The 27,722-nt window shown below is 39.1% G+C and overlaps 1 protein-coding gene across 1 annotated transcript; it reads right to left on the reverse strand.

Moving 5' to 3' along the window:
- Positions 1-1,914: 1,914 nt before the first annotated feature.
- mtmr6 (myotubularin related protein 6) lies at positions 1,915-26,424 on the reverse strand. Its single transcript, XM_003225523.4, has 14 exons — positions 26,268-26,424; positions 17,097-17,213; positions 15,819-15,981; positions 15,543-15,700; positions 13,871-13,999; positions 13,041-13,175; positions 12,008-12,140; positions 10,638-10,747; positions 9,467-9,592; positions 8,820-8,869; positions 7,293-7,493; positions 6,542-6,676; positions 6,331-6,457; positions 1,915-4,194 (listed from the first exon to the last, which is right to left on the reverse strand). Exons 1-14 carry the CDS (start codon positions 26,289-26,291, stop codon positions 3,937-3,939), a joined length of 1,866 nt encoding a protein of 621 aa, XP_003225571.2. The 5' UTR covers positions 26,292-26,424; the 3' UTR covers positions 1,915-3,936.
- Positions 26,425-27,722: the final 1,298 nt, after the last annotated feature.

Here is a 27,722-nt window from a genome sequence, read left to right on the forward strand (position 1 = left end):
AAACTGGAACCCAGAACAGAAGATTCAAGAAAAGAAGGATATACTTCACAGGCTTGTGCTGCAGATCTTATTTTTCTGTGATACACATATATAAAGCAAGGATAAGAGGGGGGATGGCATTACAACTCTCCATTTCAGCCAGAAAGTACAGCCGCTTTCCCATGTTACAGTAAGCTCATGCATTCATTCTGTGCATCTATACATATGTAACTGGCCGAAGACAATGTTAAGATCTATATATAGCCAGCCGGGTCCCCCTAAACAGATATTTCAGTCAATGGTAGATTAATTGCTCTACTTGAAAAGATGATGATATTATAATAATAATAATAATAATAATAATCATCATCATCATCCTATTGTTTTCTACCCACCTTTCCTCGGGGGAGGGGCACAATAAGACACAATTTAAACCTTCATTCATGCCTAGGTCCTAGTTTGTACATGGTTGCAGTTGCCACATTGGTATCAGCCTGTGAGAAAAGTTTAATAGGTTCAATTTCAAAATAACAGGAATTAAACTGATAGTGTATTGTATCCAAGTTGAAGACAAAGAAAACAATCTGAGTCATAATGACTTATCCTGTAGTCTGATTCTGTATAGGTATAAAGCAGAATGCCTGATCACCGTCTCCCAAAACAGTTACTCTACTCCGAACTCAAGAATGGGAAACGTAATGTTGGTGGGCAGGAAAAGACATTTAAAGATGGGCTCAAAGCCAACCTTAAAAACTGTGGCATAGACACTGAGAACTGGGAAGCCCTGGCCCTTGAGCACTCTAATTGGAGGTCAGCTGTAACCAGCAGTGCTGCGGAGTTCGAAGAGGCACGAACGGAGGGCTTAAGGGAGAAACGTGCCAAGAGGAAGGAGCGTCAAGCTAACCCCGACCGGGATCGCCTTCCACCTGGAAACCGATGTCCTCACTGTGGGAGAATATGCGGGTCAAGAATAGGTCTCTTCAGCCACCTAAGAACCCACCCCCAAGACACGAAGGATGGAAGACAATCGTCCTCGAGCTACGAGGGATCGCCTAAGTAAGTAGGTATAAAGCGAATTGTTAATGAGCCTACCTCTCAGCCTTTCCCCTATGTTTAGGATTCCTCTAATTAAAAATAAAAGATGTTAAGGCAATGGTTGGTGCACATCTGTGTTATGTACATGTACATCTGCCTGAGTATTATCCATCCATTGGTCTGAATGGAACTATTTATGAATAGGCACCAGCCACAGCTGCTTTTATAGAGTTCTAAGCAAATCATACTGAAAATCTACAAAGAAAGGTTTTCAAAGCTTTGGTCTAAGAAGTACTCAGCTACTTCAATTGTTTTAGAAATATTGCTTGAAGTCATATGGATCTTATCAATGAATAACTGCCTGAGTTAAATTAGCACTTCCAACTAAATGGAAGATTAAAGTAGAAGATTAAAGCAGTTACTGGAAATATCAGCTGAAGTTATATCTTTATTTTTTTCAGTTAAGAGCTCCTGCAAAACTTAGTTTTGGTTATGACTTTTGGTTATGGTGCACAGAAATACATGGTTTTACCTCTTTCCTATCCTGCTGCAATCCCAGTGACAACTGCTCCTTTGTAGCTTCTCTTAGTCCCAAGAGTAAAGGAAGTTCTCAATAGTACCAATGAAAGCTTCCCTACTAAGGTTAAGAGTTGTGGTTTATTTTTATCAGGACTGTAGTAGGGATTGAAATGGTTAAGCTCATGTTCCGCTGCCACTCTGTTGAGAACCTTCCCCTGGCTACGTTTTTTTTTTAAATGCATTCACACAAAGACATAACTTCGGGCACTAAGTTCAACATTACATCTATTTTGCCCTAACTCATCTATGCCAGAATGCTTTCATTCCTTTTACTGGAGAGACTTGTTTGAAACAGTAATTCTGTGGCTCTTATAAGAAGCCTTATATACTTGGGTAATGTTTATTATTGAATAAAAAGGTTACAAGAAACAAGTGATACAACATTTAGTCTTGTATTTTCAGTTTTTCATGTAATAACATAGATTATTCATAAATAGCTGAAGATTAAAGGGAGAAAGAAGCCAAAGGCACATTCTTCTCTTCTTTCCAAAACTCAGTGTTAATGCAAAATTTACAATGTACCGACAAAATGGCACAACATATCACACAGGAATTACTACACCGAAAGCCAGGTCCCACATTCTCTTCCCACTCACCTTTTGAACACGTATAATTGAGACAAAGATGTGAAAACGACATTTCAACTTGCAACTTTTTTAAACACATTATAATAGTAAGTAGACGATCTTTTAAAATATATCAACATTCCTCCCCACCCACCCACCATTGCCAGGTCCATTTGATTATGCTCTGTGTTGCCCTTGTTACTGAAGCTGAGAACCCAACTAGGACGGAGAGAGAGATATGGTCAACTGTGTCAAGTTTCACGTGGCATGTTGGCACTTTTGACCAAACAGCCCTCAGGGATTAGAGCAAGTCTAAACTAATTTTCATTGTTAGCCAAATAAGCATTTGATCCCTCATGTACAAATTAGTCTATCCTACCACCCAGGGAGCCTAATACCTCAAGGAATATATGTTTAGAATCTCAGCCCTCAAAGTTTCCTTCATTTGAAGAATAAAGATAAATTGAGAAAAGCAAACAAGAGGCAGGATCGTACAGTGGCAGCAAATCCATTTTTTTCCTGTGAAGCAAAAATGATAGTATTAGGTGTACGTTTCATTTTCCTATATAAGGTGCAAAGTATAATTCTCCTAATGCAAACCATCTTGTTAATGAAAGATCAGTTTGATTCCCAGGTGGTAAACCAAATCCTTAGGATTTGAATGTTAACAGGTTTTCAAAGCAAGTGGCTTTTCGAAACCTGAAGCCTATAAACTTGATGCTCAATTCTTCCTCAGTTCCCTACTGAGAGTGGTTACTCCTTAGCTATATTGTATTACTAGTGCTTCTGCCAATTAAAAAAGGTGTTTGCTTTTTAAACAAAGATGTTAAAACCAGATATGCCAGTTGAACCCAAAACCCTGTGGACAGCCAACAGGGCATCGAACTCTATATAAATATAGACTACTTCTTTTTCTTGCTTGATGCCTAGATTCCTTCCTGGATAGTTACTAATTCTGCCAAACATCTGAAAGCATGATCAGTTTCAAAAACAGGCTTTGCTTTCTACCAGTTCTGCTCACCAAAAGGAACAATGCACACACATTTGGGTTAGTAAGATGGTTAAGTCTCATCATAATACCTGTTTTCCGATTTTCTTGATTTTTTAAAATAAAAGTACTTCAATGAACAGAGAGCAGAATTCAACTGCCTACAGAGAGACTAAGCATATTTCTCTTGATTTTAAAATCACATGGCATTATTCTGGAGAAAGAGTAATTTCAGAACGCCTCTGTGCACACTCTGAGATACCTCAGACTGAAAATGGAAGGATAGCTTTTTCTCATGTGATATACAGTACTTTCAATAGCAGCTGGGATATCCGAAATTAGTAACAAGCAACAGATTAAATAGGAGTACACATACACTGCGCGTGCACACACATATATATTTATGGCCAGTTGTCCCAATAAAAAGGCTGCTTTGCCTGAGAAGTAGCTCATCAGAGATCATCTTAACCATTTTGGCAATACACACATTAAATAACATTATGAGTTATCTAGTGCAAAGTTAAGTTTGTTATATTATACCAGTTTCATTCCTCAGTTCTTATAAGCCACAAAAGGTTTACTATGCTCTCCACATTTTTTGCAATAATGCTAAAAGTCAATTACTTCTCACAAATAGCACTTTGTTAACTCGTGTGCTGTTTTAGCTGTACATTCATAAGACTCTCCATTACACCACAGTTTTTGGTCATGCTCCAGGAGACCAATCTCACACAATGCCCTTTGAATGTCAGTCTTTTCAGAGCGAGGCAGCGCTGTTCCACGTGACATTTAGCATGTCATTTTTGCCACTCCATACTCCAGACTGACAACGCCTGGCTCTGTTTTAGAGAGCTCTTCCATATATTCACTGTACCGATTGTCTGCTGCATTGGAGCCCTCTATCGTCCGAATGCAGTCATTCCCTGGTAAAAGAGGCTGCGTTTTCTTAAAGCACTCCAATGTTTTAAGGACTGGTGAAACTGGACGAACAGACCGCAAAGGCTCTTTCGTGAAGACATCATCCTTTTTTGCCCGGTGCTCTAGTTTCTGGGATGAAGGGGAATAAGCCAGGTTTTTAGTTAATCCTTTACTTTTTCGCTTCTCTAGATCCTAACATATCATTGTTCACACCCAATCACTCACCCTGTACAAAGTCCAATAACACAATGGGTTATAAATGTCATTTCTTAATTGGTCCTATCATAAAAACATGGAAGTTTATTAAACTGCAAAAAACTTTGCTTTTGCGGGATATCCTGAAGCACATTTTGCTATAGTTTTTCAATGAATATCTCATAGAGTCTCAGCCAATTCAACATTGTTTGTGGCAATCACAAAAACAAAGTTTCTGGAGTATAACAACTACTTTCAAAGTAAGTATACCACAATTAGATAGGAAATAAAACCTTCAAACCAGGAACAGAAAATGTTTCAAATTTTGTTACATGTAATTTATTTATGTAGCCTTTGTTGCTGACCTTCTAATAATTTCTGATCTATTGTGACTTGATTATAATGTTTTCTGAAGCTGAGTATGTGTGTCTTTCCTAAGGTCACCCAATGGGTTTCCATGGCCAAGAAAGGAATCGAACTATGGTTTCCAAAGTTGTAGTCCAACTCTCAAAGCAACTCTCTGGGAACAGATATTCTATACTAAGCCTAAAATTTTAATTATGTAGCCACTGTTGTTTGTTGTTGTTGCTTTTTTGCCTTCAAGTAATTTCTGACTTATGGCAATCTCATAACGGAGTTTTCTTGACTGAATTTGTTCAGAGGAGGCCTGCCTTTGTCTTCCTTTGAGATAAGATGACCCATCTAAGGTCATTCACTGGGTCTCCACGGCCGAGTGAGGATTCAAGCCCTGGTCTCCCATGGTCTTAATCCAACAGATAAATCACAACACTACTCTCTTATGGAGCCTAAGGAACCTTAAAATAAGCTGTGGATTTTCACTCTTAGCTAGAAGGTCTTCCCAACATTGCTACTTGGAAAAATTTTATTTGATGGTATGAGTGAACGTGCTTGGGCCCTCTAACATGCAATAGTATGCTATTCTCTAGAACTAATGTTTCTTCTGCCCACCCCTCTTCAGGCCTTGAGAAGTTATTTGTATGAACAAACGTCATAGCAAGCTGAAATTATCCATTACTCAGCAGTAGCATATGATGTATATGATGCTCTGGAAAAAGATTTTAATACAGGTGATCTAATCATGTTTTTGTATTTATTTGTCTTAGAACAAATTTTCTAAGCTTCACTCTTTCTTTGTCACTCACGAGCAATAGTAAAAGTGAAGGTTTCCCCCTGATGTTAAGTCTAGTCATGTCCAACTCTGGGGGTTGGTGCTCATCTCCATTTCTAAGCTGAAGAACTGGCGTTGTCCGTAGACACCTCCTAGGTCATGTAGCCGGCATGACTGCATGGAGCGCTGTTACCTTATCACCAGAGCGGTACCTATTGATCTACTCACATTTGCATGTTTTCTAGCTTCTAGGTTGGCAGAAGCTGGGGCTAACAGTGGTAGCTCACCCCGCTCTCCAGATTCGAACCACCGACCAAGGTCAGCAAGTTCAGCAGCTCAGTGCACCATCAGGAGCTCCCAGGAGCAATAGGGTGCAGAAAAAAGTACAATACATGCTCAGCAGCAATATTTGTAAGGGTAGTCTTTTTTCTATCTTTTGATACAGACAGCATGCCTGAGCAATGAGCCAGTCATAGTCCATTAGGAATGCCAGCTGTAGAGATTAATTCTCCAAGCAAGTAGTTAAATCTGAATATAAAGTTATACTGTACAACACACATTGAATTATATGAAAATTGAGCTAGAGAAGTGTCTTCTAAATTAGACAGAGCATGGCCTAATTTTCCAAATATTGTTTGGTTGCAACTTCCATCATTCTCTCCCCTGGCTTGGGGTTATAGGAACTTCAACAACATCTGAAATGTCAAATGTTCCTTCCTGACTTGTTTCAGTCCTTCTGTTTATTTTAGTGAATGAGAACGGTGGCAAAATGATAGTCAGTTACCAAGAACAGAAAAACAAATGGCCCCAAAAGCAATACAAAGAAAATATCATTTAAAAAGCAAGATTTGAGGATGAGACCTCAATTATGTAACAAAGGAATGACCTTTTAGGAGAAAAGCAGCTTGATGTCAAGAAAACAGCTATTTGCATTTACTCACAGCTTCCAGTTCCTTAATGTCTTTCTCTAGCTGCCTATTTTGATCATTCATGGTCATGACGTGGCTGAGAATAGACTGCCTCGGATGCATCGTATGATCAAACTGATGATACATGTTTCTCCAAAACCTATACATGGGAACCATATTGTTGTTTTAATACATTCATCTGATGCTGGGACATGAAAAAATACATATACATTTTAAAACTTACTTAAAATTAAAAGATACAGTGTCAGGCTCCAGAACTGTAAATGACTGAGAAAAACTCTCACTATAGACAGGGTTCAGATATTTTTCACGTTGCTCCAAGAGGAATGGCCACAGTGAGTAAGTCTTCTCTTTCAACCTGGGGATAAAAAGAGAGTTCAGCCAGTTGCTCTCAGCAAATGAAGAACTTATACATCCTATCTCTGTGCTAATGATACGTGACACAGTGAAAGTAGCCACAAGGGGCACAGAACTGAAATGCAGCTGCAGTGTTGGTGTGATTTTGTTTTACCCTATCCTCATCCACCCCAATTATAAATTCAATTTACAAGTGAAGAAGAAGAACAAATAAATACTCGGTTGAAAAATATAATTTGGAGGCAGAAGATTTAAATAAGTGCCATGGGATTCAAGGAAGGGGGGGGGGGGTGAGGTTACATGATCTTCACTCTTCCTGAGCCAGAGATGTCATAGAAGTGACCCTCAAATGTTGGTTAGCTGTAATTTCCAATCGGTAAGGTCAGCAGAGCCAATATTGAGGGATGATGAGAGCTGTAGGTCACCCTTCTCCTGAAGAAATTTATTCTCTAAGGTTTTAAATCACTTTCTGCATTTCAGACAAGCAAAACTTGCTCTGCACCACAGATATAAACTACTGGCTTAATATTTAACAGCCCCTGTAGAAATACTCTTTGCTGGAAAAGAGCAAGATGCTGAGATGCTGTATGGAACATACTGCTGTTAAGAAGCCATACCTTAGCTCTTCTCGTTCTTTTTGGCAGTTTCCAATGAAGTTTCCAAACTGGCATGAATGGACATGTTCATGGATCTGAAGAAGAAAAGCCTCATTGTACTCAAAGGCTCTTGGAAACTGTTCTGTCAGGTGCCAGACACTTTCTAAAAATTGGACAAACACCGGAGAGATCTCCTTTGGGTCACCATCCAGCTGGCCACATCTGTAAAACATATTCCAAAATAATGAGAGAAAGGAAACTCCCCCAACCACAACAGTTGACTGTCTACTTGTGGGTTTAACTTTTGTGGATTTGATTAATATGTTCTCACTAGAAATCTCTAGGTCTCCCAGCCCAACTTTATGGTCAACTTCTGGTGGAGGACCTAAAGTTTCCTAGTGATATGTTCTCTCAGCTAAAAACAAATTGTGATTTTTTTTATTCACAGTATTTCCATTTTCAAGGGGATCTAGCACACCACCAACCACAAAAGTAGAAGACCTCTGTACTATATGAGGATCATGAATAAAACATTTTATTTTGATACATGAATGTATGATCTAGGAATTACTACATTAGAAGTTCTGCTTCTCATTAAAAGAGATGTTACAAGAACACTGTAGAATAAAATTAGGAGAATACTAGACATCTACAGCTAGATAACCAGGGGAGTATAGCAAGCTCAAAATAACATGCTTCCACTTTCTACTTGTTTGGAATTAAACATTAGTGGGCAGAAATAAAACAAAATAATTTAGGCTTACACAATCAGATTGACTGCTCTCTTTTTAATAGGACATGGCATTCCAAATCACAAATTGTTTTCTGGAAGGCCTATCTTATTCAAAAGCTGTACATCATGTGATAGGGATGGGATGTTGGTAGAATGGGCTTCTTTTTGGCAAATGAATCTACTCACAGCATTAAAACGTTAGGTTTTTCTGTAACCATACAGCCTGCAGACCATATTGGCTGTGGAAATCTGAAAGCTGAGATCCAATATTCATAACTTTACCAAGTTGTAGAATTACTTTGGTAGTTTTGAGATCTGGGAGATTTCGTATGTAAATAATGAGGCACAATATATGCCAAGCTGAGTACTCAACATGTTGTCGAGTTGTATGTTAGCTTAGGGCTTACACAATAAAAATACATAAACTGGAAACATCAAGATGGTTCTCGAGTGGAATGACAATAGATTCTTAGCAAATATTTATAAATATATAAGACAAATAATTCTTCCAGAGAGAAAGCTCTTCTGCAGCAATTAAGTCTTAAGTTAACTAACGTCAGCATAGAATGAAGGATAATATCAAAGAACTAGAAGAAAGTAATGCAAATTCCAAGGATAACAGTTTGAGTTACGTAACAGAAAATAGGAAAACCTAAATCCAAGAGCTTGCTAATTTTTTCTGCACCTTAATAACATCTTTTGAAAAGTGCCTCATCCAAATTGAAATTGTAAAATTAGGTTAAAATCCTAAAGTTATGCAAGATTATAAATGTGCAGGCATATAACAGAATGTTGATTCAAACAAATGACCGTACCTGTCTGAAAATTTGTGTCCAAAAGCAATCCAATCTTTTTCTATCAAAACCTAGAAGAAGGTAAGTCATATATAATGTTATCTCATAGGCTTTGGTTTAGCTTTCTCCAGGCCAAATGTATGGCTATGGAAGTCTTGTCTTGGTTGTTCAGAGCAGGACTATAATAATCCCAGGACAAATATATTTGTTAAATTTCAAACTACTGTACTGTCAGAATTGCAATACATCTCTCCCCCCCCCCCCCCCCCCCCCCCACAAAAAAGGGATTCAACCTACACTTCTAGACAGGAATCAGGTCAGTATTTTTCAGCATAGTGGGACCTCTATTTTACATTTACCGAAGAATCACAAACTAGCTGATCTTCCTTCTGTGCTTCAGCTAATATTTAAATATTTATTATTTTGAAGTGCAGGTACATGTTACATCTTGTGCATTACTGATGTAACTCATATACACACTGGACCATTTTCTATATAAAGCTTAATGCAAAGATTTATGTACAGTATTGATTGATTGCCTGTCTTAATTTTTAATAAAGATAAAGAAACTAAAAAATATTATCACTCTGCAACTACAAGTTCAAAGTAAATCTATTTTTCTATATTCCAACTAGCAGCAAGCAATTAGGTTTGCATTGAGTACCCACCATGAATCCTTTAATTGTTCTATAAAATGGATCCAACAACAGAGAACCCAGGGAACAAACTTGAGATGTCCTGTCCCAGCCATCAGAGCAATGAACCAGCACACTTGCACTCTCAAAAGCTATGGCCTGTGAAAATGACAACAAAATGTACTTATGTGTGACACAAGGAAAAATAAATGTTTCAGTTTGATTAAAACATACAATTTTTCACAACTGTGTCTTTTTGTGCATGCAGGTACCCAGATACTGTAAGAGATATCCTTACTTAGATCTTATCTAACAATGCTGAAAGCCTTACCATCAATTGTATGATGCAAATGCATGCAAAGCTCCCATCACTTTCCCATCCTAAAGCCAAAAGGTCATCAGACTGCTGAAGCTGATAATATTGGCCACCAGGGCCACAGCCAGTAAAAAATTCGGGGGGGGGGGGGGGGGGTTGAAACTTTTGGAGTAGTTCCATAACGCAAAATAATTTAGAAATCAGGCACCACTGATAAACTTCAGTGGGCACCCAAAACAGATAAACTTCAGTGGACACTCATGGGGATTTGGTTAATCAGTTAAAATTCATGAGTAAACCAGGTTTTAAAAAAATTGAATTTGGGGGAAAAGTGGCAACTGCAGAGAGACCAGGGAACAATTTGTACCACTGTGCCCCAATGCTAATGGAAGCCTCCTAGTTGTGTAGCTAGGGGGTGGGATAGCCTATCCAAAACTCTGGGTTTCTAATGGGGGCTCTAATAAAGCCCCTGGGGTCATAGCTTCTCCACTCCCGCTTTAGGAACACAGGAAGCTATTTTACATTGTGCCTAACAAATAATAAATTTAATAATTATGGTTTCCTCTGGCATAAAGCAGAAATTCAGGGCCATTGATGTGACCTGCCACTGACCCATTTGCTTTTACACTGGAATTAGCAGAGAATGAAACTAGGATTTTTGGCATACAACATATGTGATCTACTACTGACCCACAGTCCTAACTCATCCTGGGACACTCCCCCCTCCCTCGTTCAACATGGCAGCAGACTGCAGTACCTTGGCAACATTTCCAAATTCACTGGATCTGGGGGCAGAGACTACTACTCTAGTAAGGTAAGATATTGTATACTGGATGAGATGTTGACTTTTTGGGTAGCTTGGAATATGAATGAAAGAATATGCATTACTTTGGCTAAGAAGATAGCAGCATCCAACACTGCCTTGATGTGGCGCAGCCATCCAGAGTTCTCCAAACCAGACAGGAAGTCATTAACCAATAGTCCTCTTGTCCCACAGACTAAGAAGGAAAGAGAATCAGTTGTTAATCTCAAACAGTAGTTAAACCTTTTATAAAGATCAAAGATTACTTTCCTTGATTTCATCTAGATTCTATGAAAATATGAAACAAGAGGGAGTTCAAATACCTGGGCTTGCATGAAATAAAAATGGAGATGCCAGTTATTATATAAAGTAACATTTTCAACCAGACAGGAAGTTCATGTATGTGTCCCCACCCCAGGCCATTCCTAGTCATGGGGTTTCTTATATACCATATTTACTCAAGTATAACACTCATTGTTTTTTGGCTAAATTACATGCTAAAATTGAAGTGCAGATTAGATTTGATGGTGCATTAGAATAGCACACCTAAATCTGTCTGCACTGTTGGGCAAGAGATCCCAGCTGGGGACAGAGGAGGGAGAGGCAGTGGTGGCCATGAAACGGCTGGGGGAAAGGCTAGTTGGAGGGGCATAGCTTTCCATCAGCCTTTTTGCTGCCTTTCACTGTCAGCAAATCCTTTTTTTTTTTTTTTTTGCAATGCACACCTTCAAAACTGAAGTGTGCATTGCATTCAATGGCACATTATTGACTAAATATGGGTAATCGCTATTTGGTGGGGCAAAATGAAGTAAACTGGTTCTTCCCACAATCAATTTATTTTTGCAATTACAACCTCATTTTAAAGGGGTACACCAATGACTATGGAAAGTGACCATGATTTCTCAGTATGTTTCCAGGGACTGAAGGATGAAAACCAGCACTTTAAATTGTAGATGCTTACTCCATAAAACATCAGTGTAGCTATAGTAGACACCTAAAGTGTTTCTCATTTTGAGGACCACAAAGGTAACAGGCAGTGATAAAAACTTTACAAACAGGATTAAACATGCACTTAAGTTGAGGAAAAAGACACATGAGGGTTCAATTAATTTAACTCAGGTAATGAGTAACATATTAATGATGGGGGGGAAACTCAACTACTAAGAGGCCAAAGCAAGATTTCAGTTTCTAAATATCTGAACACACAGTAAAATCAAAATAAACACTTGCTCTCATTGAAACTGATGTAATTTCACATAGCAAGTCAATTACATCAGTTCCTAACAAAGGGCTAATCATCACAGCAACAAAAGATATAATCTGTTTTCTATCTTTCTGTATCTGCAACATAAAAACACTCAATCCAGCACTTAAAGCAATAGTCTCTAGAATGAATACGAAATGAAATCTTTGCAGTCAAATGTTGCAAACCACAGAGAATCATGTGTATCCGTACCTTCTAAAAGCTTCTGCAAACTGGATCTCATTACATGGATGTTTTCAATACCAACAAACTGGAATCTAATATTGGAATAGTTATCTTCATTTTCATAGCCTTTACCTGCTGCACGGTTTGCCATTGCGTTCAGCTTGAAGAAAAATAAGGTAAATTGGAAAAGAAAGCAGATATATTTGTGGCATGTATTTTGACTAGCATGTGCTTGAGAGAACTGAAAATAATAGTTCCAGACTATACAACAGAACTGTGTGTGTTGATCACCTTCTCCCAGGAAGGGCAGGTCATTAAACCTATGTGACATCAATTCCCTATGCTATGTAACATGCAGAATAATATTAAGAGATAAGAGAGGGGTACCTGACATCTCCTCACACTATAGTCAACCCACTATATTTAATCTGGGAAATGTTTGTTCCTAATTTGGTTGACTCTGGCATATTAGATAGGCCTTTGGACTACATCTTTCCCATGCCTGCACAATCCATTTCCAGTCACAACTTGAAAATAAAGCACAACCCCTGTATCTATGAGAAATATATTTCCGGACTTTGCATGAATACATGAAACCACCCCTAATAGCAAACCCTACTGGACATCCAGCTCAATAATATCATAAAGTTATTCTGAGAGATATAGAAAATGTCCAGAGGAAACCCATTTTGTTGGCTGTGGGTAAAGAAACCAAGGATACTATTCCCACAGATACAGGAGTAATACTGTACTTCCAAAGGGGTTTCCCTGGCATGGAACAGAAAGTATGGTTTTGAAAATACTACACCAAAAGCCTCATGAAAAGAAGTAGTTAGTTGTATGGAACATTGGTTCCTGGCCAGGGATTTTAATCAACAAAGTCTATAGGAAATATATTTGCACAAGTGTGGAAAAGCTGCAAAGACCGGAAACTGGTGACTGGGTTCTAAGAGAAACTGTCATTTAACAAAGAGCACACTTTGTGACAAGCGTAATTCCATCTCATCCCTTGTCAGTTCAGAACTATAGCATCATCAAACACTGAAGGAAATATACATACTTTAGGCCTGGTGTCTACAACATACATGTAGTGATTCCTTGGATTGGTTTTACTGATTGCTTGCAACATATGCTCATCTTCCAGACATCTGGCACTGAATCCTGAAAGAGGCTGACTACATCTGCAAATGGCAGCCTAGTGAGAAGGCAAAGGAGGTAAACAGAAATAATACAATAGGTCAAAATAAGCATTTTAGAGTACACAAATAACAGATTGAGTACTTAGTTCTGTGTTTAATTTTCTTTTAAATACAGCAGAATGCGAAAGCCAGAACTTATGATGCTCTGGACTATGAACATTCAATGCTTTCAGAAGAAACCTGAAATGTTTCATAGAGTTCCTGGTTTTGATTGACACAAGGGTATACCCAGTGATGAAGCTGAAGAGGTAACAGAAGAGATTCATTTCTTAAAGAGATACAGTTTGCATTATTAACATAAGTATATGTGCAAGTGTAATCAAGTCTCATTAGTTTTCTCAAGACTTGGGCTTTCTAATGAAGCAGCAAGAATGGTATTAGTTCTAGCTTCAACTTTTCCTGAAAAGAGAAACCGCCCCACACATTTCTTTATTTTTTTTTGAAGAGCATGAGTAATGGCTACCAAAAAAGTCATGTTGTAAAGGTTCTATTTCTGGGAATTTCACAAATTTAGCATAGCAAGGTAACACCAGCTTAAGTGGTACTTAGTTCATTGTAACACGGCACTAGCACCCATTTTTGCGAACTACAATAGATCTATACACCTATGTTACTATACCTACCCCTTGTCTTTTCCTGTGTTGGAAAATGGCCTTTAGCCCACTTGCACTGAAAGGAAATCAGACTATACCTCATTATCTGTATGATAATATGACAGCACAGGGAACCTTCCTTTGCTTCGGAACTTAGAACTGCCAACAATTATAGGCTTGCTTGCGCTCCTGGGAACATAAAGTTCTCTGGGATATGTTTCACAAATCTAAAAGGAAAAAAAAGAAACTTTAGACATTTTAGATCCAACGCCAAACACTTAAATTACAGGCAAAAGGGATTTTGCATGAAGATTTCATTTTTTGCCAGAAACAGATAGGATGGAATCATAGTCTAGGTGAGCTTTGATATCAGGACAATAGAAATGCATCCTGGGGAAAGATTAATGAGAAAAATCGAATGCAGCTTCAAGTACAAAGGACTCTGTGCAATGTTTCATAGAGTTCCTGGTTCTCACTGATAGAAGAAGAAAAGATATGCTTAGTAATGAAGCTAAAGAGCAAACAGAATAAATTCCATAGTTATAACCATCTTTCTTGGAAAAAAAAACTTTTTGACTACATTTCTAATAATTGTTCAATCAGTAGCAGCAGCTACTGGGAACATTTGATTATGGAATTGCGGGAACTGTAGTCCAAAGAAGCAACCTTCTCATGCTTTATAGGAATAACAAGCATTTATCTACTGTGATGGCTATGAGTAGTTTATTCAATGCTTAGACCACAGGTCTTTCACATATAAAACAAACAAATAAATACATAAAAAACAGATTGTTAAATATAATACAAAAGACATCACTAAATACTATATAAATAATTAAAATGACGGCTATAAGATTTGGGGAGTTCAAAAAAGTAACTTTTTTCACCTCTGTGAAAACAGTAAACAGCTATAATAGGCTAAGTAACAGCAAATTGTCTCTGCCCAGAAAATCGAGTTAAAGACCAGCCTTTCATTCAAAAACAGGAAAAAATATAGGTAATGCAACAGCATCAAGTGTAATGTTAATTTTCACTTTGATAATCCCAGTGATTCATTGAGTATGGACTTCCATAATAGTCTTCAATGTGTTTTCAGGGTATTTTTCAAGGTTTTTATATATTTTTAACAGCTAAGGAAAATATATACACGTATACAATTGTAAGTATGGTTGTCATTAATAACACCTATTTTAAAATTTTAAATTGAATTTTCCATTAAAATAATAAAACTGAAATGTTTTTTCTTTGATTCTATCAATTACAGCTGCGGAACTGATAGTCATCAAATTGAAGATAATGACAAACAACTTCTGGAGGATATTTGCATGAAAATAGTCCAAATTCCTCCATAAAAATCTGTGCAGAACATGCAGTGGAAGTCACGAATCACAATTTAGTCATAGTTTTTGTTAAAATACTGGAACAGAAGCAACGACAATTAAACTTAGGTGGAAATCAACTCCTGTCATTAATTTTATCTTACTCTTCTCCAAAGACCTCTTTAAATAAAATTATCACATGACCAGAAACAGGTTGGACTCTCCCCATGCCATTATTCCAGTATCAAGAACCGCTTCTCCTTTGAGACTTCAATTTAAGGAACCTTGAAGCCTGCCTATGGCCTCATCTGAAAATCATTAATCCCATACATGATGAAACCCATCCTAGTTCCAAAGCTAACAAGGTCCATCCAGCACCGTAAAATGATACAGAATTTGAAACAAAATACAGGACATGCACTGTTAATCCTGATTTATTGCCATTTATTACCTTATAATCACGATTCGCATCTGATAATTGCCAGTCCGAGTTCGGCACTCCCATCCGATTGTACTCATCTGCGAGGTCAATGAGCTGCCAGCCTTGCACTCTTTCTGCTTCCTTTTGTTTTGGGTTGTATGAGAAGGCATACAGTTCATCATATCTTGCTGAAAAATCAGGCAAAAGTGGAGGGAAAGGTATTTGACTCCTGATATTTCATTTTTGAGAAAAGAAGCCAGGCATACTCAAACTCATTCCACTTAATGAAGAAAGCAGCCACCTTACCTGGTCTCGAGAGCTGAAGCAAGGAGTTATAGATATCATGGCAATCCCTTTCTCTGGGAACAATGAAGTGAACTACCCTGAAGTTCTTGCATTGGATCACCAGGGGGCAGCCTGATGTAGTTAAGGCAAGCTTCTCCACCGCAGCAATATGATGGTGCAGGATCTGGAGCATGCAAAAATCCATAAAAATGACTGACTCAAACAGCAAACCACAACAGTGCTCAGTGGGGTAACGTTCGGTGGCACTTGCATAATCCTTGATATTCATACATGAGCCATAAAGTCTATAATGTAGACCATAATTGCTCAAGGGATTATGCCAAACTTTGATAATCTTCTCTTTTAGGATTTTTGGAATTGTGAATCCTCTTCAATGGCCAATGTGAGGTGCACCCAGTAGAATCCTTACATTTATCAACACATAGACACTACTTGGTATGTATAATTGAAAGTCACCCCTCAAATTAAAAAAAAATCATCAGGCTGAATGGCAGGGTGGGGTGAAGTAGAGGCTTCTATTTGAGAGTCCAACTAAAAGCTCTTTTGAGTACAAAGAATATCTTCTGTGGATTCTATGTCAGTTTAAGTCACCTCTGACACTGAAAGAGATGTCATGAGGCCAGAAAGGGACATGCTCAACGATATTTTTGTTGCAATATTAAAAGAAGAGAGAGGAGGGAGAAAACAGAAAGACTACATAACTGTATATACTCATAGATTTGTCAATGGAGTCCCTAAATTCTCTCTCTTGGTAAATAATGCTTTTAATATATGAGATGGGAAAAATCAATTATTCCATACAATTATTGATTCTAATTATTTTTACTATCACACTTTGTTCAGAATACTTTAAAATTCACCTGAATCAGCTTGCAGAGATATTAATAGAAGAATACAATTATGTGTCTTGCACAATGGAGTGGTGTGCAAAACTTTCATAAGTTTTGCAGTGCTTATCTCCACAAAGACACAGGAAATACACCTGGGCATCTTCGGTGGCTAGTTAGAGCCAAGAAGTCTTGAAAAAGTGCATAACAGTGATGTCCAACAGACAAGCTCATGGAAACAGAAGCAACAAGCATTCATTTCAAGTAATTACCTTTCACAGCTCCATACCTAAGGCAGTTAACAGCTATAACCCACTTGCTGCAATTCAAAACAATTATATCAGGGAAACTTTCTTATTTCGGCTTCTTTGATACTTAAAAGATGCACAATGGAAAAAGCAAAATGTAATCAAATAAGTACTATACAAAATAATGCAGTTAAAATCCTCACCCATATCTCTTTCTGGTTTGAGTCAATAAATAGCAGGTGAGTTGCTGTGAGGTAAAGAGTTCCTGTTTGTGACTTGATGCTTGTGCTGAATCGGTCTAACAATTTCACCTGTTCAACCTATGCATTAAAAAACAAGTTCTCATGAGCTAAAGATATAATATATAAACCTGACATCATCATAGCATTGAAATACATGTAGACTTGTAATTTCCTGTAGGTAAAGAAGACAAAGATGACATTGCAATGTGTTTCATATTATCATTATGTAGTTTTCTAAAAATGAACCCATATATAACTATTCCTGTGAATCTTCAGAATATATTTCAGTTTATACCACTAGTAAGAGCAATATGCCTTCTTCATCTGAAAGGGACAGTAATCACAAGAAAAGGAGATGGCTCATGAGTCACCTCCTGTTGACTTCAGCCTTGACAAATTACCCTCAAACAAATGTGGCTCTTGACAAAAATAATAGTTTTCCAACCCATCCTTCACAGTGGCATAACCCACATGCACTAAAAGTAGAGAGTATGCATGAATGACAACAAACCTCCACTTCAAATTTGTTGCTCTTCCTTCATATAAGGACAATGAACCAAGGATGGTGTATGTATGTCTGTGTATGTGAATATAACACATTAAAATAATGAGTGGACATGTCTAGTGTGTATTATAGAATTGTAATGTTTACCGTTGTCTGAAATAAAATACTTCTACCAGACATTGATTAATATTTCAGAGAAGAAGCATCTACTTCAGTAACTAAAACATGTCCAGTAATGTGAAGAATAGCTGAATTGGAATATTTTCTGACTCTGCATCTACCTAGCCAAGGAAACAAAATGCTTACCATGTCAGTAAAATTCTGGCTAACTGCAGGTCTGCGCCAGGGTTGAGCCCTAATTCTATCTGCCAGTAGAAAATAATTTTGAAAACACCGAGAAGAACCACAATTATGAAGTAAAGAAAAGAACTGAGTGTTTTTGGAATAAAAGGGTGCCTTTCTGACAGACATATTTAAAACTAGAAATGTATTTCTCTCCCACAATTTTCTCAAGGAGCACTAACTAGGAAAATTTCCAAGAAATACTTGTCTACTGGTAGCATATGGTAGACTGCGCTCACTGTATAAATTATTTAAATAAGAGACTTCATGAACATCAATACATTTTGTTTATCATATCAACCTGAAGAAACATGAACAAGAAAACAAGCAAAAACAGAGGTGATGTTACCAAAAATTAACAGATTCTGTTGTATGTTTTTGTCTTGCACCTCCTTCTGTATCTGCTAACAAGTAACAAAACATCTGATATTATAATATCTATTCCAGCTTCACTTCATTGACTGTTTCTTAGAGAAATAGGAAAGTCAGTGTTCAATGTTGTTAGCCATATGCTGCTGTAGAAGAAAATACAAGTCTGACACTTTTGGAGGTACAAGCCATGTGTCTTCAATGTCTGTCCTGAAAACAGGATAAGGGGAAATCTATACTTCTCACCAAGTAAGAAAACTTTTCACAATGTAGTAGCTGTGGGAGGATCTGATAAAGTATAGAAGTTCATCCATTTTTCAACTTGTCTATTGTTTGATTTGAATCTCAACAGCATCCTGAGAAACCACCAACAAAGCTAAAATGTAAGCTTTAGCAAAGAAAGGCTCTTCATAGTTTCTTGGCAAGACTGCTGCATTAGTCTACGGTTAGACTTCTAACTGTGGGTCTGGCAGAGGATTCAAAATCACACACATCTCTTTAGTTCTCTAAGTGTAGCAGAATCAGGGCTCCGGGGAGACTGCAGCAAAGGAATATCCTACATCAGCGGTGCAAATATTTGCAATTCCTGGATGCTCTCAGTATCAATGCTTTATCTGTACAGTTTACAAGAAATGTCCATTTGCTTTGAAAATTGTCAGTAAAAATTGATGGCAATCCTATTGTTATGTAGTTTTCAGAAAAGCAATATTGCTAATTTTTAAGAAACAAAAATGCAGCTTTTAATCAGAAATTTTAATCAAGTGCAGTGTTTTAAAAGTGGCTAAAGACATTCAATGCAAACATATATGGTATAATAATTACAATTTTCTATGCAGATGAACTGGATTGCGACAACATGTTAGAATAACAATGGTCTCCATTAATGGATAACTGCAAAACCCAATTACCCAGTCAACCTGCAATTATCTAGTCATCCTTCACATTTTGGTATGCAAGTTACAGACTAGGGAATGATGACAGCTGTTTACCAGATATTGTTAGACTGCATTTTTCATAGTCCTTCATCACTGCTTATCAGGGCCGGTTGATTATACGAGGCCGCTGACGCGGCCGCCTCGGGCGCTGGCCGCTAGGGGCGCTGTCGAGGCGTCGACAGCGGCCCGTAGCGCCACCGACGCCTCCGGTGTTGGCGCGCCCGCGCCAAACCGCTGAAAACAGATATGCCATTTTGTCGACAAACTAAGGGCAAAATGGCCTATCTGGCAGTGCGCATGCGCACAGCACAGATAGGCCATTTGGCCCTTACTTCCTGGTCGCGGCCGCTGGGCGATCGGCGGCCGCGACCAGGAAGGGCGGGCCAAATGGGCTATCTGTGCTATGCCCGTGCGCACAGCACAGATAGGCCATTTGGCCCTTACTTCCTGGTCGCGGCCGCCGATCGCCCGGCGGCCGCGACCAGGAAGTAAGGGCCAAATGGCCTATCTGTGCTGTGCGCATGCGCACAGCACAGATAGGCCATTTGGCCCGTAGTCGACAAACTAAGGGCAAAATGGCCTATCTGGCTGTGCGCATGCGCACTGCCAGATAGCCCATTTTGCCCTTAGTTTGTAGACTAAGGGCAAAATGGCCTATCTGTGCTGTGCGCATGCGCACAGCCAGATAGGCCTTTTTGCCCTTAGTTTGTAGACTAAGGGCCAAATGGGCTATCTGTGCTGTGCGCATATGCACAGCACAGATAGGCCATTTGGGCCTTACTTCCTGGTCGCGGCCGCCGATCGCCCGGGCGATCGGCGGCCGCGACCAGGAAGTAAGGGCAAAAAGGCCTATCTGGCTGTGCGCATGCGCACAGCACAGATAGGCCATTTTGCCCTTACTTCCTGGTCGCGGCCAGGGCACGCTGGACGGGGGGCGGGGCCAACTCTGGCCCCGCCCCCAGCACTATTCGCCCTGGCCCCGCCTCCCACGCAGCGTGGGAGGCGGGGCCAGGGCATGCTGGGCGGGGCCAGGGCGTGGGAGGCGGGGCCAGGGCGTGGGAGGCGGGGCCGGTGGCGGGGGCGCTTTTTAGCTCCCCCGCTTAACATTTAAAAATATCTCCGGCCGGCCCTGCTGCTTATAGTGGCAATAACTGATAAGAGCAGCAATCTATTAACATTGGGAAGGCTACAGTCAACTGCAGCACTCAAGTAAATAAATAAATAAATAAATAAATAAGAATGTTCTCAGAAATGAGCTTGCTGTACTTGTACTAGGTGTTTATGGCAGGCAAAACAGGAGAAAAAAATGAAGAGAAGACTTTTTATAGCATTTTAAATGCAACACAATTCTTTTTCTCCATCATTTATCCATGTATAAACTGTAAGAATGCAGCTTTGAGGATAACAATGTGCAGAGAAATAGCCGAGAAGGCAGCTCAGCTCTCTGACCTGTTGGATTATCTGCATTTGTCAACAGAGGAATAGACAGCCCATACAAATACAGACTCAAGGAGTGGCAACTAAAGATCAATTTGGGATAAAGGTCAATGCTGATGGTGCAGGTAAAAATAAAGGAAGTCTTGCACACATTCTGTTTCTGCTTTTGAGATCCCCTAGAACAAAATTAATCACTGGGCAGTTTACATATTATATTGAACTAACCACAACACAATTTGATGTTTAATAGCTGCTTCCATTTTCCAACAAATTTCAAAACCTTCCTCAGGTTTACATTCTTTATTTTCAGTGTATGATTATGCAATTATTTTGGTAACTACTGCCAGTTCTAAAGTAAAGGGGTTCTTCTTCAACTGTACCACTCATTGCACTTTTATCAGAACAGTAACTCTTTATAAATCAAGGGTGAATGACTTGCGGCTTCTCCAGATGTTATTGGACTACAAGTCCTATCATGGTTATTTTTGACTATGTTGACTAAGGCTTATGAGAGTCTGGGAACAACATCTCAAGGGTTATGTCCCAGTTCAAATTATTTTAAGCTTATGTTTTCTGAAAAAGAATCAGTGGCTGGTTCCTCCTTCCATTACATACAATTTTGATCAAAGAAATTTTAAAAAATATTACCGAAGACAACTCATTATGAGAAAGCACTGGTTGTTGATTCAGGTTTTTTTTTTTTCGTATCAGGAGCAACTTGAGTCGCTTCTGGAGTGAGAGAATTGGCCGTCTGCAAGGACGTTGCCCAGGGTACGCCCGAATGTTTTTGATGTTTTTACCATCCTTGTGGGAGGCTTCTCTCATGTCCCCGCATGGAGCTGGAGCTGATAGAGGGAGCTCAACCACACTCTCCCCAGGTGGGATTCGAACCTGGCAGCTTTCAGGTCAGCAACCCAACCTTCAAGTCACTTAGTCCACTACACCATCTGGGGGCTCCGATTCAGGTCTGTAATGCTGACAGACTGCATGACTTAAGATCTCAATCAAGATCTGTGATTTAAAATGAATAAATATTTGCCAAAGTAAGTTTATGGCTTTAGATAGCAGAATAAAAGACGTTAGCCATAATCTTACTTTTAGTCTTGTTATTATCCCATTAATTTAAACTTAGTCCTAATAAAGAAACACTTACTATTTCAGGTTCTAGTCTAAAGAACAGATGTAGAGGTTGGAAGCTTTCTATTTGCCTAAAGGATCTGATTACAATTTCTTCAATCAATTTAATAGTACTGAATGTAACACAACGCTAAAGAAATGCAGTTCTTTTTAAAAAAACAAAAAAACAAAAACCTAAAGTATGAATTCACATTATGAAAGAAATGCCAGTACTTTAAATCTTTCTGGCAAGCTTTCTACTAAAAAGGCCAAGAAAAGGAAATGAAAAAGATTCCAGAAAGTGTTTTGCATCTCCAATCTTATGATCTCATAAAGGGAAGAAACTCAGAGCCCCTCTTGGCTGACAGCCTCATCAGAAAATATCATCATGCAAGCTACAAGAAAAACATGAGAAACACCCAACCGAAAGAGACAAGTGTAGCTATTTTAACTATCCCAGATTATGGCAGTGAATATGAATAACAGATTTCCATACAATCTGATAAAACTCAGAAAACAAACGTGAATAAGTTTAGCATGTGCATCTTCAAGCAATTTCAGACCTGTTTAACTTTTCCACCAGAAAAGATTATACATAGGAAAACAAGTACCACTCGGATTAATGAAGCTTCTTGGCCTTGTGCCAATATATGAATTTTACTAATATGAATGTTAGTAGAAGTGTACTGTACAGAGTTCAGCAGGATATGCTTGCAAGTTAAATCTTTATATGCTCAATCCTTTTATCCATAAAAATACATCACCAGGAAGCCCTGAAGAGCTATTTGTTTTATTTCTCACGAGGGACAGAAATAGTCTTGGGGCAACTCTGTATGTACACATATGTATGTATCTGTGTAAACATGAAACCACACATATAAGATACTGAATTTATCATCTTTCTTCCCAACCATTAATCTTCTTGTATAGTTGCCAGCAACCCACTGACAACACAATCTTACTCTCATAATTCTGTTGCTTTTAAATCCCCAAACATTCTCCTCCAAGACTGGGCATAAACTTCTTTGCATCCTTAGATTCAAAGCCCATATCTTCCTACCATCTCTATAATCTTATATCTCTATACTGTATATCCAGACTGATAACCTTCACTCTTTCAGATCCACAATTCTCTACTGCCTGAAGATCACCTGACCTCTTTTTTTTAAGGCCTGTCTTTCCTCCATATTCTTTGAAACTACTTTCAGGAATGCCTGATTATAGCTTTCTTACTTACTTCACATGCTATCACAACAACACCTTTCTCATGAAACCTCTGGCATAATACCTGGTAGGCACGCACACACCTACTTCACACCCCAGCTAAACTGTAAGGACACAGTAGAACATATTGGTGCTTAGCTGCATATTGCTCATGTAAACAAGGAAGGATATTACACTTTCTTTGCCATTCCCCTAATCTGTACAACTTCATGTACAAACAGTAAACTGTACTCTAATAAGTGGAATTTCTTTCTGAATAAACTCTCAGAGGATCAGATTAATCTGATTACTGTGGACTAAGTGTTTATGGACTAGAGCCTACTTTCTCATCCCTCTGATAAAATGGATTCTATTGCTCAGAAGCTTACACTGCAATGACAAGATCTAATTCTATTACAACAGTGCTTTTTAAGCCATCAGATGTGGGGCACGAGGAACTTATTTTCTCCCATCAACAGCTTTACTCAAGTCTATCACACTCAGAGCTTCTGCTTCTCTGAGTCTATCCATACAAAAGCATGCACTAGACAAAAACAAGAGCAGGGTCAGCTCTTGCTTGTACCTGGATGAGAGACTGCAAATGAATACCAGGTGTTATAAGCTATATTTCAGAGGAAGGAACTTACAAAACCACCTGAGTATTCTTTGCCTAAGAAAACCTTTTGACATCCATGGGGTCACCATAAGTCGATAGGAAATTTGAAGACACATACAGTATACATATCACAAAAATATATACCTCATGATTAAGCTAAGACAACTACATCTCTGAACAGTTTATCAAGGCACAAACCTCTGGACAAGAAGTAGATACAGTTTAAACATGACAGCTCAGATCATGCAGTATGAGATTCTGCCATATCTACTATCTACCTTAAAAGGAGGCAAACAGACCAAGAGCCTATTTTGCAGGTGGACAGCATTTTCTGTGACAGATTTAGGGCTGCAATTTTATATACAGTGACCTCAGAATACATCTTACTGAATGCTGGGGAGTTTACTTCGGGGCAAACTTTCTGGGAAATTCACAATACTATCTATTGTTACTCAGGAGTAAGTCTCATTGAGTGCATTAGTTTACTTGTCAGTAAACACATGCAGGGTAGGCTCATAGGCTGGCTGGATGTTGACTGAAGCCATCTTCCTCATATCTCTGACAAAATGGATTCTACTGCTCAGAAGCTTAAGTTGCAATGATAAGTTTGAAGTCACCAAGGTGTCCTGACATTTAACAGCTAAGAGTGGCTACACTGATTATATGAAAGCTAAAGAAATACATTTATATTAAAGAATAAAGGTTACACTATGGATGTAATCAGAGTTACTAATTCCATCTTAAATTACAGTTTCACGTGTGGTGTTCTGCTTACACAGTCAAAGCAAACCACATTTCATGTTTTGCTGGACAACTTTTATTTCAACACTGCTTCATAAGACAGATGTCACACACGCTGACTTCCTCTTGCTGTTTAAAGCCACCAACACACTTTCAAACTGCTCTGCCATATTTTTGTTGTGTGCCTTCCAGTTATTTCTGACCTATGGTGACCCTAAAGTGAACCATAAGAGTTTGATAGCAATATTTGATCAGAAAAGCCTTCCCGTGAGGTTGAAAGTGCATTTGTTCCCATGATCCAGCAGGAATTCAAACCCTGGCCTCCAAAGTCCTTGGGTACATCTACACTGTAAAATGTTGTTTGACATTATTTGAACTGCCACAGCTCAGTACTATGAAGTCCTGAGAATTGTAGTTTTATTAGGTGTTTAGCCACTTCTGCTAAGTGATGGTGATTCACCAAATTACAACTCCTAGGATTCCATAACATTGAATCATTGCAGTTAGCATGGTGTCAATCTGCACTAATTCCACAGGGTAGATCAGGCATGGGCAAACTTTGGCCCTCCAGGTGTTTTGGACTTCAACTCCCACAATTCCTAGGCACCTGGAGGGCCAAAGTTTGCCCATGTCTGGTGTAGTTGCATCCTATGAGCGGAGCTGGAGATCTGAACTCAGTCCAAATAATAGTTTGAGTGCTGGGATACTAGGGATGGATCCTCACTCCTAGTAGAATTAATGCAGTTTGACAACACTTAACTGCCATGGGGAAGCTCAGTTTGGCAAGGAACCAGCTCTCTTTGGCACAGAAAGCCAAAGACCTTGTAAAACTACAACTCCCAGGATTCCACAGCACTGAGTCATGGCAGCTAAATTGGTGTTAAAGAGGATTAATTCTACAATGCAGGTCCGGGAATAGATGACATAACAATGTAATTGTATTGGGTTAAATGTTTTTGGAAGACACAGCTCCATCTCCTGCAACATCACTCAGGAGCCCCTCAAAATATACAATATAATAATATATAGAAATAATAACATTGTAATGTAATGGTACTGGTATATTGTATATAATATTAGTAATATTGTAATATATTTTATATTGTACATACTACAACTTATGATATGATACAATATATTATATAATACCAATAGTATAACGTACTGGTAGTGTATTACATATATTGTGCTATGATAATATGATACAATATAATAATATATTATAATGTGATACTTGTATATTATATATTACATATAATATTACTAGTCATATTGCAGTAGAACGTGTTATTATTCTGATGTAGATGCAGATTTGTTTTTGGGATTTGGGGGAGGGGGTTGGTAATTTTTGTCTTTGTTCAGCTTCTCATGGCATTGAACGTTTGCCGATATCTATTGTAAACTGCCCTGAGTTCCCTTAGGGATATAGGGCAGGATATAAATAAGGTTTTTTTAATTATTATTTGGTTTTTAATAATAATAATAACAGATCAATTAATTAAAAAAATTAAAAAATTTTTTTTTACTGTGCAGCGCTTCATAAAGTCCAACAATCAGAACTACCACACCAGGCTGGCTCCGTTATATTTGACGACTCACCAAATTACTGAGAAACTGATAAGTAAACCACAGACCGGCAGAAGCATAAATAATATAAAATATGATTATTAAGCCCCACCCCTTTCAAAGGGGTGCCAGGCTCTTCCTAGGTACCACTTGCGTGGATTTGAAGGGCTTCTCTGGCCTGCTTTGCCTCTGTCGCTGCTGCTTCTCTCCCAGGCGACGAAAGGGGCGCAGCCAAGGAAGAGGAGGAGAAGGAAGAGGCCCTGCCTGCGACGAAGGCGAGGAGGCCCAGGTCAATTCATTACCTTCGTGGTGCGGATGTGCTCCATGGTGGCGAGGCCCGAGCCCGTCGCTGCCGCCTCAGCAGCAGAAAGCCTTCAGAGGAGCCGGGAATCGCCCCTCTCCGTCCAGCGCCGCGCCCGGCGTCTCCTGGAGACGCTTCCGGATCAGCGAGTGGCGACGCCCACAGGAGGTTCACTGCCTCCACAGCGACCCCTACCGGCCGGAGACTCAGCCAATTAAAGAGAGGCAAACTGGAGAAACACAGGAATGCTGGACCACTCTAACAACCACCATGTCAGACTACACAGAGAAGCCATTGAAATCCATAAGCATGTGGAAAATTTCAACAGAAAGGAGGAAACCATAAAAATGATCAACTTCTGGCTACCAGTATTAAAAAAAACTTTAAAATCAGAACAGTAAATAAAGAACAACACTCTGAAAACAGAGGAATTCCAGGCAATGAATCAATCAGGGCTAGCTAGCACTTCCCAACAAAGGATTCCCCAAGGCAGGAAGAAGCCAGGCCTTGAAGCAGCAACGTTATCCAATACTAACCAAGTGGGCCAATTGCAACATTCACACATGCCTCCAACAGACAAGAGTTCCTTCTCCCACCCTGGACCTTCCACAGATATAGAAACCTTCCTAGTTTAGTTTGTTCCAATATACCTCACAACCTCTGAGGATGCCTGCCATAGATGTGGGCAAAACGTCAGGAGATAATGCTTCTGGAACATGGCCATACAGCCCGAAAAACACACAACAACCCTGTGATGCCGGCCATGAAAGCCTTTGACAATACATTGGACAAGAGTTCTTTCTCCCACCCTAAATATTCCACAGATATATAAACCCCACTTACCTAGTTTTCAACAGACCTCACAACCTCTGAGGATGCCTGCCATAGATGTGGGCAAAACGTCAGGAGATAATGCTTCTGGAACATGGCCATACAGCCCGAAAAACACACAACAACCCTGTGATTCCGGCCATGAAAGCCTTCGACAATACATTGGACAAGAGTTCTTTCTCCCACCCTGAACATTCCACAGATATATTGATGAAGGTGTATTGGGAAAATATAATACTTGTATTGGAAACTATATATTGAATGTAATCATATTAGAAATAGGAATAGGAAAAATCACAAGCAGAATGTGTGCATATAGCCCCAAAATACACTTTGCCTAGCAAGACTCAGCAGAGACCAAAGTTCACCCTAAGTGCCAGAGACATATGTCAAGTGTCAACAAGAATAGCTAAGCTAATGGACAAAAGAGAAATTAAGGCTTTTGGGATGTCAAGATAAGACCTGGCGCCATGTAGGAGTGCTAATGGCTCCTGAAAAGCTAGGATAAGGGGAATTCCTCAATTAATGAGAACCCCTGAGAGCCTAGATAGGAATTCCTTAGATAAGGCCTAATGGAGGGTCAGAGGTCTTGCAAGTAACCTATATTTTAGGAAAATGCAAAAGT

This window comes from Anolis carolinensis, chromosome 3 (genome assembly GCF_035594765.1).
Source record: "Anolis carolinensis isolate JA03-04 chromosome 3, rAnoCar3.1.pri, whole genome shotgun sequence".
Taxonomy (NCBI): domain Eukaryota; kingdom Metazoa; phylum Chordata; class Lepidosauria; order Squamata; family Dactyloidae; genus Anolis; species Anolis carolinensis.

Excerpts from the sequence above, each read along its gene's own strand:
- mtmr6 (XM_003225523.4), bottom strand. The coding sequence starts at position 26,291 with ATGGAGCACATCCGCACCACGAAG. Across the intron at positions 6,677-7,292 it reads AAAGAACGAGAAGAGCTAAG|GTTGAAAGAGAAGACTTACT; the intron begins GTATGGCTTCTT and ends TTTTATCCCCAG. Across the intron at positions 6,458-6,541 it reads ACTGTATCTTTTAATTTTAA|GTTTTGGAGAAACATGTATC; the intron begins GTAAGTTTTAAA and ends TCCCATGTATAG.